The sequence below is a fragment of the Dermatophagoides pteronyssinus genome, unplaced genomic scaffold (genome assembly GCF_027571235.1).
Source record: "Dermatophagoides pteronyssinus isolate colony J.1.1.1.1 unplaced genomic scaffold, Derpt_VIB-CSIC_2022.12 sq0032, whole genome shotgun sequence".
In the NCBI taxonomy this organism is placed as follows: Eukaryota; Metazoa; Arthropoda; class Arachnida; order Sarcoptiformes; family Pyroglyphidae; genus Dermatophagoides; species Dermatophagoides pteronyssinus.
In genome coordinates, this window is record NW_027461556.1 from 308,221 (window position 1) to 325,745 (window position 17,525).

Below are 17,525 nucleotides of genomic sequence, written 5' to 3' on the forward strand. Positions count from 1 at the left end.
TTGATTGATCGATTTCCGATTCGAATATTTTGTTTTTTTTTGTTTGTTTTGTTGATTCGAATCATTCGATTAACTCAAGTACGGCCATCTATCGTCGACAAATATTATTATTGAATGAAATGATTCGAATGTTACGAACGACAAACAAACGAACAACAACAACAAATGTTCAATTTTTTTTTGAGAAAAAAAAATGAAAAAATTTGCACTTAAACGATAAAATGTGTTATCTTAGGTAAGTTTCAATGATAATGATTATTAATTTATTGAAAAAAAATGATGCAATCCATTTTTATTAAGTGCGTCATCATCAATTTTCAGCTACCGTTCAATGTCAGATTATGATTTTTTTGTTTGTGGAAACGAAAAAAACAAAAAACAAACAACATCAAATGGATTAACATAAATAAATATTGAACAAGGTTTATCGTTTTTTTCCGCCAGTGGAAAATCTTTTCCACACTTGGTTGATGGCCAACTATCTTTTCCATTTCCTTGTATCTTCACTCTCTCCACACTTAAACTATTTCTCTTTCGCTAAATTATAACTCAAAAAAATAGTATCAATCAGACCATTATATATTCGATTTGCATATCTGATGTTTGTCCACAAAATTCAATATCAATTTACAGCTGCAAGAAAAATGCGAAAGAGAAAACAAATTTTGTCTGCCTTCGGGCATCATCTTCATCATTATCTTGATCATATTGATTGATTGAAGGTAAACGATTATTATTATTATGAATCATGATGAATAACATTGAATATTTTGTTTTTTTTTGTTGCTCCATTTCATTTAAGCCGAAATAAGAAATTTGAATCAAGAAACAATTGAATTGAAATCATATCACTACTATTTTTATATCTAAATGATGAATCGATATATGAACATCAATAATTGATTCAAAAACAAGACAAAACAACAAACAAGACAAAATGAATGTTCCGATCGATTAGCAAATGATCATAGTCAAAGAAATAACTAAATAATTTACAAGGCCACCCCCTACTATTATTATACAGACATTAAAGTATCTTATATTTTATGTTTCATGACATAGTTCCGATAATTTCATGGCACGACAAACAAACGACGAATGAAAACAAAATTATTGAACTACAAATACATTACCATCTGTGGAATATTTATATTTGGACGTGTAGTTGGACAATTGTTTATTCACTATCCAACAAATACCTGTTGACACTGGATCACCATGATTATGATTATGATGTTTGAAAAAATGGCCATCCACCTTTTGACAATGATCAATAATGGTTGTTTATGTGACGAATTTTTTTTTTAAATTATTTAGTGTGCCAATGACAATCTGAATTGATTCCTTAGTTAGTTTTTAGTAGTAGTAATAAGAGGTGATTTTTGTATGGAGGATATTATCATTGATTAGATTTAATTTTGTTTTTGTTTTTGTTTTTTTTTTTTTTTTTTTTTTTTTTTGAATCAAACTCTAACAAGGAATTTGAACAAAAAAAAAATTACTTTCGCGTCACAACAACATTCAACGATCGTCGTAATGAGAGAAAGACTATTCAAAATTTATCATTAACACTCTACGCGATATGATCCAATTATATTTCTGATTTTGTTTTTTTTTGTTTTTGTTTTTTGTTTTGTTCGTTTAATCGATGTTCGAATCATTCCGTCCATTTGTAATCATTCTTTGAATCGATTCGTTATCGTCATCATCATCAGCCATTCGAATCATTGAATGTTTACTTCATCGATTTGATTGAATAATTCAAAAAAACTTTGTTTGTTTGTGTGTGTGTTTAAGCAAGTTTTATTGAAGAACAACTTTTCTTTTCTGGTTGAGAATCGTCATTCTAACCAGTTTTTCATTTCAATCAGTTAAGCGAATCGAGTTTTTTTTCCTCTGGTTATATAACGCAATCATCAATGATTGTGTGGTTAATTTGATGCAGCATTTTTGATCAAATTAATCATCATCATCATCATCATTATGCCATCATCAACAACATCATCGATCACAATACCGAATGGTGGACAGCTATCCACCGATTTAAATAATAATACAAATGAATTGAATTCAAATGTTAAAAATGTAAAAATTTCTATTGATTCAACCATTGTAACAACGAATGATGATAATGAAGATAATAAACAAATTGATAAAAATATTGAACAATATTGTTCGATTCCAGGTGAACCAAAAGAATTGATTGAATTAGATCAATCAATAGCTAATATTATTAATCAACAGAATGATTTGAATGAAAAAATTATAACAATGAAAGAATATCCATTATGTCCCGGTAAACTTGATTATATACCTGGTCCAAAACGTATTGCTAAAAATCGTTGGGAAAAAATTTGTCATACTGCTTGTCGATTGAAATGGAATAATATATTCTATTTGAGTGCATTACATATTACCTGTATATTTGCTTGTTATCATGCAGCTGTTTATCCGGTAAAATTTTGGACAGCCGCATCAGCCATTACATTGGGCTATTTTACCGGTATGGGTATGTCGGTCGGTGCACATAGATATTGGGCACATCGATCATTCAAAGCAAAACCAATATTACGTCTTGGATTGATGTTGTTACAAACTATGACCATGAATGGTACTATTTTTTCATATGCACGTGATCATCGTAATCATCATAAATATTCGGATACTGAAGCTGATCCAAAAAATCCGGCTAAAGGATTATTTCATGCTCATGTTGGCTGGTGGTTATGGAAAAAATCACCCGTTGTAATTGCAATGGGTAAAAAATTTGATGTTTCCGATCTTTGGAATGATCCATTGATTCGTTTTCAACATCGATTTTATGTACCATTGTTTATTGTGCTTAATATCATATTACCGACTATAGTACCTTGGCTTTTATGGAATGAAAATCTTTTAACTGCTTTCTATGTGATTGTTATCATTCGTACAACAGTTGTATTGCATTTATTGTTTTGTGTTAATTCGGTTGCACATCATTATGGTTATCGGCCATATGATTTTCGTATTCGTCCAGCTGATAATCGTATCATAAATTATCTATCGATGGGTGAAGGTAATCATAATTATCATCATGTTTTTCCATATGATTATCGTTCGAATGAAAAAGAATATTGGGAATATTTTGATCCAATCAGTCATTTTATACATATTACACAAATAATTGGCCTAACATATGATTGTAAAAAAGCATCACCACGTGTTATAATGGGTATTGTACGTCGTAAAGGAATACCAGCATATTTTGATCATCCACGATCATTAACATTTCGAATATTGAATGCCTGTTTTGATTGGATTGCTGGTTCGATTGTAACATTATGGTTTCTCTATCCATTTCTTATCTATAAATATTTTACTGATAGAGAAATTTTCATTTATCGTTGGGAAACATGATTATCATTATTTTTAATTACATTTTTTTAAAGATATTGCAACAACAATCACTATTCACTCAACATAAATCCTATAGAATCCTATCCAATGTTTCTTTTCCCGAATTTTCATTTGGATGATTATTTGATGTCCCCATTCCTTTTGAGAATCTATACTTTATCATTGATATATAAACAGTTTTATCCGAATTCATATTTTTATTTTGTTGTTTTCATAAACAGGATTAAAATAAAATGAAAAAAAAATCATGATAATAATTATTACAAATGGAATTAAGCATTACAAATTGATTTGAAAAAAAAGAATAATTGTTTTTTTAATTATGAATTTGAAAATTTTAAATGATCGAATGGAAATTGTTGTTGTTTTTTCTTAGATTGGTTTAATTTTAAAATGTAGACCAATAAGTGAAAAAACCAAACATTTAAGATCTTGGACCAGATAATAAAAACAACGAAGACCTTCTGGATCACGACTTTCTTGTACATCGGCTAATGAACCAATTTTACTGGTAGTAAAACTAATATGTTCATCACCATTAACAATTTCCAGTTCTTGTCGTCCAACACGATCTGGCATTGGCCAAACAGCATCATCTTCACTCATTATTTCGGAATCTTCGATTATACGACGAAGTTCATCCATAACAGCACGTGATATATAAGCTTCTTTACGAATCATCGTATCATTTTTATAATTTGAATTATTTGCATAACGTAATTTACCATCGGGACGTAATTCAAATTCCAAAAATTCATGACCAAATTTACCTTTATGTCCAACATAATAACGAAGATAAAAATTTTTCATTTGTGTATTATTTGATGACATGATTTACCAAATGAAAAAACAAAATTGATTTACAATTAGCGGCACAAAACACACAAAAACACACTGAGAGTTTAATGGAAACAATGAGCAGAATGTACTAGTGTTGATGAACAGGACCAAAAAAAAAAAAAATGCACGCTTTTCTCAAACACAAATTGTGATCATTTCCTTTTGCTCGTGTGTGTGCGTGTGAATGCTGTGTGTGTTCTTTTTGGTTTTGGTTTTTTCACGATTTTTGATTCACCAATTTTTTTTATAATCATTTCAACCATGGTCCAAAGATTGACTTATCGACGACGATTGTCGTATAATACACAATCAAATCGAAGAAAAATGTAAGTTATTGTTATTCAATTGAACTTTTGAATACATCTAACATGTTTGTGTATTGTATTTTCGAATAGTTCGAAAACTCCTGGAGGTAAATTGGTATATTTATATACGAAAAAATCCGGATCCGTAGCAAAATGTGGTGATTGTAAAAATAAATTACGTGGTTTAGCTTATGCTCGTCCACGAGAATTGACTCGATTATCAAGACGACGTAAAACAGTTAGCCGGGTTTATGGTGGAACAAAATGTGCACAATGTGTTCGATCACGTATTGTACGAGCATTTTTGATTGAAGAAGAAAAGATTGTAGCCAAAGTATTGCGTGCACAACAAAAAACCGCAAAACCAGCAGCGGGTACTTCGGATAAGAAATAAATTTTGTAATCTAACAACATAAGAAATGATTGACTTTTTTTCAAATAAAATGGAACAAAACATTTTAAATCTTTTATTTTGCCAAAAACCATCAAAGATTGGTCATCTTTGGTGAATTTTGTTTATTTTCTCTGACCAAGAAAATCGGTTTCTTTAGAACAAAATTAGGCTAGAGAATTACAAAGAATTAAGTATTTTCTTAATATTGCTTTAATATATTGAATATTCTAGAAAAAAAACACTACAAAAACAAATCACGGTGTTTGCATATCTGGTACAGGTTTTTGAGCTAAACCTGATGTTAATTTTTTCAATTCACCAATAGCACGACCTGGATTTAAATGTTTTGGACAGGTTCGTGAACAATTCATGATAGTATGACATCTAAACAATGAGAATGGATCTTTAAGACGATCAAGACGTTCTTCGGTAGCCTGATCACGTGAATCAATTACCCATCGATAGGCTTGCATCAAAGCGGCTGGACCAAGATACCGATCAGGATTCCACCAATAACTTGGACATGATGTTGAACAACAAGCACATAGTATACATTCATAAAGACCATCCAATTTATCACGATCTTTTATCGATTGTAGATTTTGTCGAGTACCAACTGGAACATTATCTTTACGTTGCAAATAAGGCTGTATTGAACGATATTGCTCATAAAATAAAGTTAAATCCGGTACCAGATCTTTGACGACAAACATATGAGGTAAAGGTAGTACTTTAGTCACTTTATCCACATCACTAATCTTGGCTATACATGCCAGAGTATTTGTACCATCAATGTTCATCGCACAAGAACCACAAATACCTTCACGACATGATCGTCGAAAAGTTAATGTAGGATCATCTTCATTTTTTATTTTGATCAATGCATCTAATACCATTGGGCCACAACTAAAAATTTTCAATTTTTGATAGTTTAAAAATATTTATAAACAAACTACAGAAAACTTACTCATTAAGGTCAATTTTATAATCTTGAATATGCGGTTTCATTCCAGGTTTTTCTGGATCCTTTATACAGGGGAAAAAAATGATAATAATTTATCAAAGATAAATACGTTGTTGTTGACAATTATTTACCCAACGATATATAGCTAATGTTTTCATTCGTTTTGGTTTTTCATTATTAACCGATGATGATGATGATGATGATTCAGATGATAATGTAGCTGATGATGTTTGTGTTTGTTGAATTCGAATCTATTTCCAAAATGGATAAAATGAAAATATTATAAAACGAAATTTTTACTCAATAATCAATACAAACCGAATTGGTATTGATCATCGATTGAAAAAGTCGACCAATACGGTGACCATTACGGAGATTATTGTTTATCATTTTTGACAACGAAAAAAAAAAATCCAAATTGTGACTATCGATGATCAAATTGTAACGAAAAAAAAATGATTAAATTTTAAATTTTAAAATCAAACCAAAAACACCAAAGCCTTTCGTCTCACCTTCAATTATATTGTGTCAACAACTGAAAATAGAATCTTTTTATAATAAAAATAAAAAATAACATTTTTAGTCATTATAGTCGTCAAGTGTTAATAGTGTCCAAATTTGATGCATGCAGACGTGTACACTTTGTGGCAACGTTTATCCCGAATCTTTTTTGCTTGTGTGCTTTAAAGCATTTCCTTTCATTTATTATTTTGTTTCCAAAAAAACAGATTTACCAGATTTCGAGACCGGTTAACGATAAAATTCCTGACAATGACTACATCGAAAAAAATGTTAACACGCGAAGAGGAGCTTTTGCTTCAGGATTTTTCCCGAAAAATTAGCCGTAAAGCAATGATAATGTTTTATGGTATTGCATTGGTTGTATCGATTGTACCGCTTTGTAAGTTTTTGTTTATAATGATGATGTTACTATTTATCAAATACAAAAATAATTTTTGATTCCATAAAGGGTTATATCTTCGAATCTATCAATTGGAATTGGAATCTTATTGGATTTTATTCATTATTGGATCATTGATCAATACATGGCTAGTTGCATTCGGTTATAATAATGTAAAATTTGTTTTGAAACATAAAATTGCTCAAAAACGTGAAGATGCTGTTGCCAAAGAAGTTTTACAATCACTTTCAGGTCAACAACAAACAATGAATAAAAAAGAAAAAGATGAACGAATTTTATGGAAAAAAAATGTTGTAGCCGATTTTGAAGCAACAACATATTCAATTTTCTATAATAATGCTATCTTCTATACAATGGTCATACTTGGTTCATTCTATATTTTCCGATCGTTTAGTCCAACATTGAATTATTTACTTTCGGTTGTTGGTTCGGGTGCTGTTGTTGCATTATTATCCACTGGATCAAAATAATAATAATGATGAGAGGAAAATTTGAGAAGAAGAAATTGATTTGTATTTCATACACATATTATTTTTTTTTTAAATTTACTCTGAAAACAAAAATAAATTTCAAAAATGATCAAGGAAAAAAACTATTTATTTTTTATTGAGTTTTGTTCAATTTGTCCATTGCACAAATCCAACCAATTTTATGATCATCATTATCATATGGATCGGGTATTAATACAACCGGTATATGTAGAATGGGCAATTCGGATTCAGAATTATCATTTGAATGATGAAAATGAATTTTTATATCAAATTGATTTGGATATTGTAATAAATTTGAACCTTGTTCAATACGAATCTGTCTTGATTTTAACCATCTTTTAAATATCAAGCCAAGATTTGGTCGAATTTCATTGTCATCATTATCTATCATTGAACTATTATTATTTCGATACCAATCAATAAATTTATTTTGATGATCTTTAAAATGATCAGATGATAGAATCATTGTTTGTGGATGTTGTATAGCAGCATACAATATATAATTATCATCACGTGTACGATCCAATAAAAGATTTAAATCAATTGAATTTGTATAATGTTGACACATACGTTTAAGTTGAAACCATGATTTCATATGTTGTCTACCAATCAATAATATTCTTTTATATTTTGACATTAAATAATTTTGTTCCATTATTGTAACAATTTGATTATCAATATCTTTTACTTTATAAACTTTGGCAAATGTTCGTAAACCAGTTTTATCTTGGACAATTGATTTCGAACGTCTATAACTAATATTAAGGCCATCGACAATCAAATCATATCGTGGTTTATTTGAATCGTCGTTAATCAAGATTTTCTGCTCAAAATCCATCAATTGTAAATGATATTCGGTAAGATTGTCCATCATATATTGATCATTTGAATCGAAAATTATTGATTTAAAATGTTGTTTTAATTGTAAAAATTCATCATTATTTAATCCTGTAAGTTGATTACCACAACAAGGACAAATACCTTTTATTCGATCAATTTGAACATCTTCAATATGTTTATAACCAAGTTTTTGTTTAAGAATTTTATCCACTAATATAACCATATCATCAGCTAATAAAGGCATATGCAGATCACTTAAACATCGAATCATATCGATAAGATTTTGTTTGGAAAATTTTCGTGGACTTAAACGTGTTTTAGCAATCAATGAAATTAATTGTCCAAATGTAGTAAGATCAATATTATCAATAATTTGTGAATTTTGTTGTAAAAATTGTAACAATTCTTCGGACATTCGATGATTGATAAGAGCTTGAAATAAAATCCGTATAATTTCTAAACGTAAACTGAATGCATATTTTTGTGATGTTAAGAATTTCGGTAACAATTGACATGCTAATCGACAATTTTCCGGTGAAGAATGTGCAAGTGCTGTGACTATATCGATTATTACCGGTTTAATTTGTATCGAATCATTGGCAATTGATAAGGCAATTTTCCGAATAAATTCCAATTGTTGTTCGGATAAATATTGTGGATATTGACTTAAAAATACACAAAATCGAATCGATGCAATTTTATTCGATTGTAATGTTTTTGATTTTGAAACAAAATTGGCTATCTCATGAAATAAATTCGAATCAAGTTGATATTGTTCATCATATAATTGAACATTATTAACATCGAATGCTGAAAGTAATGTAAATTCAAAATTCGAAGGAAAATGTATTTGACGTTCATACAGCTGTTTACGGGCATCGTTCCAATCAAAATTTCGATTATTATGATTTTGATTTTGATATATTTCATTAATTGCTTTACGTAACAATGCTAAACGTCCTAGTTTACGATCTTCAATACGTTTCGATATCGATGTAGCAAATAATCGATGTATTTGTAAAGATTTTGATTGAATCAATTTACGGCCAAAAATCATTTTGAACATTTTTCACGCGTGATATGTTTTTTTTTTTGAAAAAAATTCCCGAATCCAAAACACATTCATATAATACGTTATTGAAAGAAAATTTTTAATTTATTCATTTTTTTTTGTTTCGAACGAAAAATCTTTGCTGTTGTTGATTGATTGATTGATAATAGGTAATTAAAAAATAACATTAAGTAGTGTCATCATTAAAAGTCGAAAAAAAAACAAAAAAAATGAAAAAATCTGATTTGTGTTTCTGTCAAATGTGTTATATAGAGAGTCGTTGACAAAATAAATGGATAATCATAATAAATATCAGAAAATAACAAAAAAAAAAACAAAAAATTTTAAAATTTTACGTCAATGTTTTTTTTTTTAGAAGATTTCATCAAACATAATAATAATAATCAGTAAGTCATCATTAGAGAATAAAAAGAAAAATGACACTTAAAACTTGCGGTTGTTTTTTGAAGAAGAAGAAGAAGAATCACGAATATATCTTGTCTTTTGACTTTGTCAATAATAATAATAAAAATAAACGAATCGATGGTAAAGCAAAGAGGAAAGACGCAAACATTAAAGAATCACATTTTTGTTGTTGTTGTTGTTGTTAGAATTTAGGAAGATTCAATAGTTGATGGCTAATTTGCATACATTGAAAATACTCGTGCAGATAATTAATGGATAAACGTGATTTTGTATGATGTCTATTTGGATCATTCTTTTTTCGTTTGTTTTCAATGCAACCCGCATTAGAACCAGAAATATGTTTATCATTATGTAAAAATTGAATAATAGCTTCTTGAGCCATTCGTTGTAATGATGGTACTGATAACCAACATCGATACATTGCATCACTACGACGTTTACGTTGAACGCAATTAACACCGCCAAAAACAAACATTTCTCCATCATTTGGACTTACGGTAGCTGAATGAAAATAACAAGGTTGAGGTAAAGAACAACCAACATGTTTTGTCCATTGTAATGTTTCTAAATCTAAACTCCAACAATCGGCAAAAGCTTGATGTTGATCTGCACCACCAACTACGTAGATTAATCTACCAATCTGTCCACAATCATGACTATAACGAGGTGCTGGATATATTTGTTCTTGACCAGATTGTTGCCATGGTTTAGTATCAACCACAGACCATTTTTCGACATTTAAATCGAATACTGGTATCTGTAATAAAAAGGGGGTAATTAAGACTATTGTTTAAAACCATGTGAAACTTACTTTATCCATTGCAAATGATTGACCTGAAGTTCCACCACCAATTATGAATAATTTTCTTTGATATAATGCCATTTCATGACGATATCTAGGTTCGATTGATTGTGGTGTATGAGATAATAATCGCCATTTTCGTGTTTGTAAATTAAATTCATGAAGATTGAGCGAATAATCGAAACCAGTAGTACCACCACAAACATAGATTAAATCATTTTCTTGATCAAAACAAATAGCCTGACCATATGCTGGTTCAGGTATTTCTGTATCAATTTGATTTTGTTGATTATCGAATGAAACATCGACACCATCTTCGATGGAAGTTGATTGATTTTCATACACAACTTGCGACCAATGAAGACGTTCAAGATCACAAATGTACATTTTATTGCTACTTGCTGAACCGAATGGCATTCCACTTCCACCATATATCATCAAACGATTAGGTCCAAGCAACAGAGCACATGGTGAAGCTAATTCGACTGGTGCTGTACCACCACATCGTAGATATTGCCATGTTTGTGTCAATTTCGAATAACGCCATAATTCTTTGAAAAGTGGTTTACTTCTTTTCCATTGTTCATCATCAGGTACTCGTGCACTTGCAACAATATCCGGATTAAATCCACCAAATAGATAGACATAATGTTCATCCGATACGATTCGATGTCCAGAACGTGCTAATGGACATAAACCTTTTACAACACCTTTGAAATGATTAAAAAAAAATTCAAATGAATATATTCAGCAATTCAAAAAAAAAAAAAAAAAAAAAACATTTAAAAACTAACCATTTTTGTTTAACAATTCAAATTTAAACGTTCGATGTATGTATGGTGAACTGTTAATAACTGAAAGTAAATTATTTCGATAATAAGACCATGTATACGATGTATTCGGCATAAAATAATCATCATTACGATAATAATGATAATAATGATGATCAATAATTTCTTCCATATTTTTATTCTTATTATTATTATGATTTTTACTTATTATTGGACGGTTATTATGATTTGTTTGCCATTGTAAACAAGAAATTGTTGATTCTTTTGTTGAATCAATCGAATCAACAATAAAGCGAGACATCGAATTATTTCTTATTCGAATTAAATTATGATCAGCTGTTGGTTGTTGTTCATTTGTCGATATTGTTGAATCATTTTGTCGTTGTTCATTATTATTATTATTATTATTATTACAATTATTATGGTCAATTGAAATCATTTGATTATTATGATCAATCAAATTAAATATTTCTAAATCACCATTGTCCACCATGTTTGAAACATCATGTAATTGTTGTCGTTGTTGTTGTGCTGATGTTGGTCTACAAATATCCAGCGCCAAATCATTATTATGCACAACAATGTTGTTAACATTATTATTCATTTGTTTTGATTGCTCGCCACCAATGGCGCTTTCATCACAATCATCATAACCATTCGAAAGTTGTTCATCATCAATATCATTATCATCATCATCATCATTTTGATCATCTTCACCATCATCGTTATGATGATTCGAATGATGAAATATTGAATTAAATAAATTTGTACGAATAAAATTCGGTATTTTTAACAATATTGATGATGATTTCTTTTTCTTTTGATTATGATTATGATGATGATGATGATGACCACCAATATTACTTGATGAACATGAACTATGACATGTCGAAGTGGATGATGTTGATTCTTTTCGTTGTGGAACGGCTAAATTCTTCATATTTTCCGATTGTTCTTGATCATGATTATGATGACCATGATGATGATGATGATGATGGTGTCGATTACGTAGAAATCGAAAATTAAATCTTCGATGTTTTTGACCGATATTCGAATTATTTGATCGTGCAGCATTTATTCGTCGATTTAATCGTTCAATGGCATGATGACGTTGTTGTTTTTCAATTTCCACTTCTTCTTCATCATCATCATCATCATCAGGAATAAATAATTCACCATCATCGATATCGTTATCATCACCATCATCATCATCTTCCTCTTCATTATCGTCCGATACCGTACCATTATCATCATCATCATCTTCTTCTTCTTCAGGAACTAAAGCAACTAAATCAGCTTCATCATCTTCACCAACTTCAACAATATCTTCAATTAAATCATCATCATTATTATCAGCATCATCAGCTTGTCGAAATATAACCTGCTGATATCGTCGTTGTCTTCGACGACGACGACGATTACGTCGATGTTTATTTGCTTCAGCTATCGATGATGATGATGATGATTGGGATTCTTGTTGTTGTTGTTGTTGTTCATCACCATGATCGATACTTGGTTGTTGTTCCAATTGTTGTTGTTGATGTTGATTTTGATAATGACTCCGTATTGACGGAGCCAAAAATATTAATAAACCTATGATTACGGTGGTTGTAAAACGTTCAACTTGGTGGCTCAAATTTTTCGTTAATGTTTTTTCGTTGATATGTCTGGTTATCAATAGATTTTAAAGTCGATGATGTTTGGTTGAATTTTTTTTCGTTTCAGACTACCGACAACTTTATCGTTTTTTTAAATCAATCAATCAAATCAAAACAAAGCCAACTGATGACATTTAACTCTTTTTTTTTTGTCTGGGAAACAAAATCAAATTTTTCGGAATCAAGGATAGTGGTGAAAAAAAATAAAATATGAAAGTTGAATAATTTTTTTCTTCTTCTTTTACAAAAAAATTTAAAAGATTTGAAAAATAACTACAAATTACAGATATTGGTGTGTGTCTGTTTGTTAGTTACAGCAAATCTCTCGTTCTCCCTCTCACTAAATTTGGTTGAAGCTAACAGAAAAAATAATCGATTGATATGTTGAAAGGGGGTAGTCAAAGTATAAAGATGATGATTATTTGGACCAAAATCGATGGATAAAATTGTACAAAAAAAAAAATCTTCAATGTTGCGTAATAATGATGAATGATGACCAAAAAAAAAAAAAATGAAAAAATGATTCGATATTGATTGGAAAGAAATTATCATAAATCGAAATATCTTTTCATTTTTTTTTCTTCTTCTTCGTCGTCTGAGAAAAATCAAAGGCTTTTCCAACCAAACCAAACGAATATCAAATATGATTTTTTTGTTTTGTGATTTCCGTTTTGCCAACGATAACGATTTATATTTATATATCGGGTGTTTGATATCAACGAAACAAATAATATTTGATCATATTTTTTCAGACAAATTAATCATCAAGTTGAATTGTTAAAATGTTTTTTTTTCGTTTTTACGTTGCTCGAATGTGTTGACGTTTTTTGTTACTTTTTGTTTTTGTATCTGTGATTTGCTCACTCACATTACATGTATGGATATAGATGTTGCACGGCTCGTTTGTGGTGTGATGTGATGTGTGTTTTTCGCTCACTAAAGATGTATGTTTTGTTTTTATGTATCGCAACAACGAGAAAAAAATGGCTGTTGTTTTTTTCTAATGAAATGTTGGCGAATTTTGTGTGTTGAAAAAATTCTCAAAAATCTTTCATTCGAATGATGATGATGATGATGATGATTAGGGTTATGATATTTGATGATGATGATTAGGGGAATTTTTTTATCAATAATAATCTTTCTGGAATTTGATAGACATTTCCAGTGTTTTAATCAAAAAAAAAAATTATCTGCTGTTGCTGCTGTTATGGTGTTAAACCAACAATAACTTATAGCGGACAAATCAAGAAAAAAATGAAAAAAAAATTGTAAATGTAAAAACAAAAATATTATGGTTGGTTGGTGGACATTGGCTATGCTTCTACCACCAATTCTTCTTTTATGGAAAAAAAAAAATTTAACGCGTTCGCTACCAGCGACGCATATATGCGTCGTTTATTTGCTGTAGTTCTATGTGTTTTGTCGAAATCTCCGGTAGCGAACGCGTTAACACACAAAAAGGAATGCTGGAAGCAAAGTGCAAAAGAACATTCTACATATAGTATATATAGTGTGATCAATAATCAAATGGGTGCTCGACCTGGAATGTCGTCTAAGTTACAAATACTTGTCAATAAATGCTTGAACCAAGATAATGATAATCAATTGAAAACTGCTTATGTTGACGTTAAAAAGGCGTATGATTCAATCCAGCATAAATATATCCATGATATCCTTGAAAAATTGGAGCTGCCGACCAATATCAAAAAATTTATTAATCGTATGTTAGCCCTCCAAAAGACGACACTAAAAGTTGGCAATTGCGAAATTGGAACAATATCGATTCTTAATGGCATTTTACAAGGAGACTCCTTGTCTCCTCAGTTATTCATTTTAGCCCTTGAGCCATTAAGCAGAATCCTTAATTTGAAATGTGACATGGTGTATACATCCGATTATGGGATAGGAAGAAATCATCTTAGTTTTATTGATGATATAAAACTAATTGCAAATAACCAGTCTGATTTAAATTCCTTATGCAAATTAACTAATGAAATATTCGAATCTATTGGTCTATCTATCAATGAACAAAAATCAGCTAATAACACTGGGGATATCGAATCCTTTGGTGATATGGTGAATGATGATATTGGCTATAAATATTTGGGAATTCTGGAGGATTCAAATAATCTTTTTCATGAAAACAATAAAATTGCAATAAGAGAAAAGGTGTTCGGTAGGGTGGAATCAATTTGCAATTCAAAATTAAGTGCTAAAAATCTTTTTCATGCAATTAATGAATTTGCTATCGCGCCACTTAATTATTATTTGGGCATCATCGATTTTACGGAAGGAGAACTAGAAGAATTTGATAAAGGAATTAGACGTATTTTGGCCAAATATCAAATAACTCGTCGAAGTTCAAATATGGATAGACTGTATCTTCATCGTAAAGAATTGGGAAGAGGCCTTCAAAATATTGTAGAGAAAAATGAAATTGTATCGTTGAATTTGGCCGAATCCCTGGACGGTAATCTTTACTTCCATACTATATGGGAATCTGAAAAGACGAACAACACTTCACTTGGTAATATTAAAGAAAAGATTAAATATAAATACCAAATGAGTGATGATGAAGTCAATTTGAATTCACTTAAAATCAAACAGAAAGAAAAACGAATGAACATTATCGGGTCCAAACAGTTACATAGTAAACTATTTGATGATGATGATAATATTATCGATAAAGTCCAATCATCCTTGTGGCTAAGAAAATTAAATATCACTCCACAGGAGGAGGCTATGCTGTGTAAACTACAGGATAGGAATATGTATTTTCCTGGCCTGAATAAGAAATGTCCACATTGCAATCAGGGGAAAAAAACAGTCGACCATTTAGCTACTTATTGTGGAAAAATGTTGAATTTCGATTACAAAAAAAGGCATGATGAAGTTGTCCGTTTAATTCACTATAGTAAATTAATTGAATTTGGTATCAATAAATGTAAAAAATTGAATTCACATCGTATGCAAAAGTTGGTTGTAAATGATCGAGTAAAAATCAAATCGGACATGGAAATTGTAACAACAAATAAAATTGATCATAACAAACCGGACCTATTGATTCACGATAGCAAAATCAACGAAATTACGTTAATAGAAATTGGTATAACAAATAAAGATCTTTTACCCAGAACAGAAACAACGAAAGGACGGAAATATGATCTTTTGGGTAATGAATTAAAATTATTGCATAAGGGCGTGAAGATAAGAGCTGTACCAGTGGTGATCACGTGGGATGCCCTGGTTACAAAATTTTTTAAGAAACATTTATCGTTGCTTGGTATATCTTTAATTGGCCAAGCTTACATCCAGTATAAGATATTAAAAAAAACGTTGGAATCTATCTTGATTGATGTAAAGGGTGATTATGACGTCGATATTGATAACAACGATATTTTTGATGAGTAGTGGTTTTGTGTTTCTGTTTCTTTTTGTACTATTTTTTTTTTTTTGTTGTCTTTCCTTCTTTTCATTTCTTTTCGACTTTAATTTGTAAATTTTTGAATAATTGAATTGAATAAATAAATTGTGTGATGATGATGGTGGGTATACGTGAATTTTAACGTGAATTCGAATCGATTGTGAAACAAAAAAAAAAAAAAATTCAGGCTAAGTTCAATGTCAAACACACATACACCGATGCACGTATATGTCTGGCATATATGCATCTGTATACGACTATCTATATATATTCTGGCCATTCATTTCAAAAACAATAATGAAAAACTTTTTTTGTTTTTGTTTCAAGGTTTCTTTCATTTCGATTTTATGATGATGAATTTATTGATGATGAAAAAAAAGGAAAAACATCAATTTTCACATTCAATAGATGGCAGCATATTAATCGTTCGATTCCGGTTGTGAAAATTTTTTTTTGTTTTTTCTTCAAAATTTTTATTCATTTTTTATTCAAAAAAAAATTACCATCATTTTTTAAAAAAAAAGATTTTTATTTTAGATCATTTTAGTTTTGTTTGTTGATCCATATGATGAATCTTTACTTGACATTGTTGTTGTCGATGTTATTGTAGCTTCGGTTGTTGTTGTTGATGGTGGTTGTACTGTTGATGATGAAGATGAAGATGAAGATAATAATGATGATGGTGGTATTGTTGTTGTTGTCATTCGATTACTTAATTGACTATTATCTGTTTGATTTGTTTTCATCATTCGTTTCATTTTATTTTTTATTGATAATATTGTTGGCCGTATTGGTCTTCGTCTACCTTCTTCATTCGAAACACTTAATTCAAATGATGAATGTGTTAATAATGGATCATGATAATTACAGCCCCACATAAATATAAGCATTATGGTAAACAAACTGATGAATAATATTGATCCAAGAAATATTGGTAAAAATCCATCTAAATGTTTTTAACAAGCAAAATTTTTGAAAAAAGCAAAAAAAAATCAAAAGAAAACTTACGCATTCTGATCATAAATGCATGCGGATTAACCGTACTAATCTGATTATTAACCGTTGCCTGTTGATGATAATGATGTTTATCTTGAAAATGAAAATTACCCAATGAAATTATTATTAATTGTAAAAAAATTATCAACAAACAAATAGCACTAAAACCATCCATGGCAAATTCAAACCAAACCAAAAAAAAAAAAAAAAAATTCGAACGAAAAA

At 29.8% G+C, this 17,525-nt stretch overlaps 9 protein-coding genes across 10 annotated transcripts; 4 read left to right on the forward strand and 5 right to left on the reverse strand.

The window, feature by feature from the left end:
• Positions 1 to 48: 48 nt before the first annotated feature.
• Positions 49 to 4,251, forward strand: LOC113789858 (acyl-CoA desaturase 1-like). Of its 2 annotated transcripts, none has more exons than XM_075823628.1 (4): positions 49 to 235; positions 301 to 722; positions 803 to 1,375; positions 1,479 to 4,251. In XM_075823628.1, exon 4 carries the CDS (start codon positions 1,984 to 1,986, stop codon positions 3,394 to 3,396), a length of 1,413 nt encoding a protein of 470 aa, XP_075679743.1. In that variant the 5' UTR covers positions 49 to 235; positions 301 to 722; positions 803 to 1,375; positions 1,479 to 1,983; the 3' UTR covers positions 3,397 to 4,251. The 2 variants fall into 2 exon arrangements, with proteins under 2 accessions (XP_075679743.1, XP_075679744.1); XM_075823629.1 differs by having other exon boundaries at positions 803 to 1,279.
• mago (mago, exon junction complex subunit) lies at positions 3,574 to 4,227 on the reverse strand. Its single transcript, XM_027339453.2, has one exon. The coding sequence runs from the start codon at positions 4,225 to 4,227 to the stop codon at positions 3,769 to 3,771; it is 459 nt and encodes a 152-aa protein (XP_027195254.1). The 3' UTR covers positions 3,574 to 3,768.
• Positions 4,252 to 4,425: 174 nt separating the features above from the next.
• LOC113789863 (large ribosomal subunit protein eL34-like) lies at positions 4,426 to 5,004 on the forward strand. The gene is made up of 2 exons (XM_027339454.2): positions 4,426 to 4,562; positions 4,632 to 5,004. Exons 1-2 carry the CDS (start codon positions 4,498 to 4,500, stop codon positions 4,933 to 4,935), a joined length of 369 nt encoding a protein of 122 aa, XP_027195255.2. The 5' UTR covers positions 4,426 to 4,497; the 3' UTR covers positions 4,936 to 5,004.
• LOC113789859 (uncharacterized) lies at positions 4,431 to 6,430 on the reverse strand. Its single transcript, XM_027339451.2, has 5 exons — positions 6,412 to 6,430; positions 6,218 to 6,323; positions 6,031 to 6,150; positions 5,903 to 5,961; positions 4,431 to 5,841 (listed from the first exon to the last, which is right to left on the reverse strand). Exons 2-5 carry the CDS (start codon positions 6,287 to 6,289, stop codon positions 5,190 to 5,192), a joined length of 903 nt encoding a protein of 300 aa, XP_027195252.2. The 5' UTR covers positions 6,290 to 6,323; positions 6,412 to 6,430; the 3' UTR covers positions 4,431 to 5,189.
• Positions 6,431 to 6,485: 55 nt separating this feature from the next.
• LOC113789860 (translocon-associated protein subunit gamma) lies at positions 6,486 to 7,420 on the forward strand. The gene is made up of 2 exons (XM_027339452.2): positions 6,486 to 6,800; positions 6,870 to 7,420. The coding sequence occupies exons 1-2, from the start codon at positions 6,671 to 6,673 to the stop codon at positions 7,289 to 7,291; spliced, it is 552 nt and encodes a 183-aa protein (XP_027195253.1). The 5' UTR covers positions 6,486 to 6,670; the 3' UTR covers positions 7,292 to 7,420.
• On the reverse strand, positions 6,945 to 9,515 carry mldr (mitochondrial ribonuclease P catalytic subunit). The gene has a single exon (XM_027339449.2). It carries the CDS (start codon positions 9,216 to 9,218, stop codon positions 7,425 to 7,427), a length of 1,794 nt encoding a protein of 597 aa, XP_027195250.2. The 5' UTR covers positions 9,219 to 9,515; the 3' UTR covers positions 6,945 to 7,424.
• A 157-nt stretch (positions 9,516 to 9,672) lies between these two features.
• Positions 9,673 to 14,111, reverse strand: LOC113789698 (uncharacterized). The gene is made up of 3 exons (XM_075823625.1): positions 11,226 to 14,111; positions 10,441 to 11,141; positions 9,673 to 10,386 (listed from the first exon to the last, which is right to left on the reverse strand). The coding sequence occupies exons 1-3, from the start codon at positions 12,160 to 12,162 to the stop codon at positions 9,811 to 9,813; spliced, it is 2,214 nt and encodes a 737-aa protein (XP_075679740.1). The 5' UTR covers positions 12,163 to 14,111; the 3' UTR covers positions 9,673 to 9,810.
• Positions 14,112 to 14,127: 16 nt separating this feature from the next.
• Positions 14,128 to 16,347, forward strand: LOC113799368 (uncharacterized). The gene has a single exon (XM_027349985.2). It carries the CDS (start codon positions 14,222 to 14,224, stop codon positions 16,289 to 16,291), a length of 2,070 nt encoding a protein of 689 aa, XP_027205786.2. The 5' UTR covers positions 14,128 to 14,221; the 3' UTR covers positions 16,292 to 16,347.
• A 465-nt stretch (positions 16,348 to 16,812) lies between these two features.
• LOC113790669 (uncharacterized) lies at positions 16,813 to 17,506 on the reverse strand. The gene is made up of 2 exons (XM_027340357.2): positions 17,313 to 17,506; positions 16,813 to 17,250 (listed from the first exon to the last, which is right to left on the reverse strand). Exons 1-2 carry the CDS (start codon positions 17,473 to 17,475, stop codon positions 16,838 to 16,840), a joined length of 576 nt encoding a protein of 191 aa, XP_027196158.2. The 5' UTR covers positions 17,476 to 17,506; the 3' UTR covers positions 16,813 to 16,837.
• Between the last annotated feature and the right edge of the window lie 19 nt (positions 17,507 to 17,525).

What these genes read in the sequence shown, in the direction of transcription:
- LOC113789858 (XM_075823628.1), top strand. Translation starts at nt 1,984, where the DNA reads ATGCCATCATCAACAACATCATCGATCACAATACCGAATGGTGGACAG.
- mago (XM_027339453.2), bottom strand. Translation starts at nt 4,227, where the DNA reads ATGTCATCAAATAATACACAAATGAAAAATTTTTATCTTCGTTATTAT.
- LOC113789863 (XM_027339454.2), top strand. Translation starts at nt 4,498, where the DNA reads ATGGTCCAAAGATTGACTTATCGACGACGATTGTCGTATAATACACAA. An exon ending in CAATCAAATCGAAGAAAAAT is followed by an intron (nt 4,563 to 4,631) that starts GTAAGTTATTGT and finishes ATTTTCGAATAG; the next exon opens with TTCGAAAACTCCTGGAGGTA.
- LOC113789859 (XM_027339451.2), bottom strand. Translation starts at nt 6,289, where the DNA reads ATGATAAACAATAATCTCCGTAATGGTCACCGTATTGGTCGACTTTTT. An exon ending in CATTAGCTATATATCGTTGG is followed by an intron (nt 5,962 to 6,030) that starts GTAAATAATTGT and finishes CCCTGTATAAAG; the next exon opens with GATCCAGAAAAACCTGGAAT. An exon ending in TATAAAATTGACCTTAATGA is followed by an intron (nt 5,842 to 5,902) that starts GTAAGTTTTCTG and finishes GAAAATTTTTAG; the next exon opens with TTGTGGCCCAATGGTATTAG.
- LOC113789860 (XM_027339452.2), top strand. Translation starts at nt 6,671, where the DNA reads ATGACTACATCGAAAAAAATGTTAACACGCGAAGAGGAGCTTTTGCTT. An exon ending in TGTATCGATTGTACCGCTTT is followed by an intron (nt 6,801 to 6,869) that starts GTAAGTTTTTGT and finishes GATTCCATAAAG; the next exon opens with GGTTATATCTTCGAATCTAT.
- mldr (XM_027339449.2), bottom strand. Translation starts at nt 9,218, where the DNA reads ATGTTCAAAATGATTTTTGGCCGTAAATTGATTCAATCAAAATCTTTA.
- LOC113789698 (XM_075823625.1), bottom strand. Translation starts at nt 12,162, where the DNA reads ATGAAGAATTTAGCCGTTCCACAACGAAAAGAATCAACATCATCCACT. An exon ending in TGAATTGTTAAACAAAAATG is followed by an intron (nt 11,142 to 11,225) that starts GTTAGTTTTTAA and finishes ATCATTTCAAAG; the next exon opens with GTGTTGTAAAAGGTTTATGT. An exon ending in AATCATTTGCAATGGATAAA is followed by an intron (nt 10,387 to 10,440) that starts GTAAGTTTCACA and finishes TTTTTATTACAG; the next exon opens with ATACCAGTATTCGATTTAAA.
- LOC113799368 (XM_027349985.2), top strand. Translation starts at nt 14,222, where the DNA reads ATGGAAAAAAAAAAATTTAACGCGTTCGCTACCAGCGACGCATATATG.
- LOC113790669 (XM_027340357.2), bottom strand. Translation starts at nt 17,475, where the DNA reads ATGGATGGTTTTAGTGCTATTTGTTTGTTGATAATTTTTTTACAATTA. An exon ending in TGCATTTATGATCAGAATGC is followed by an intron (nt 17,251 to 17,312) that starts GTAAGTTTTCTT and finishes AAAAACATTTAG; the next exon opens with ATGGATTTTTACCAATATTT.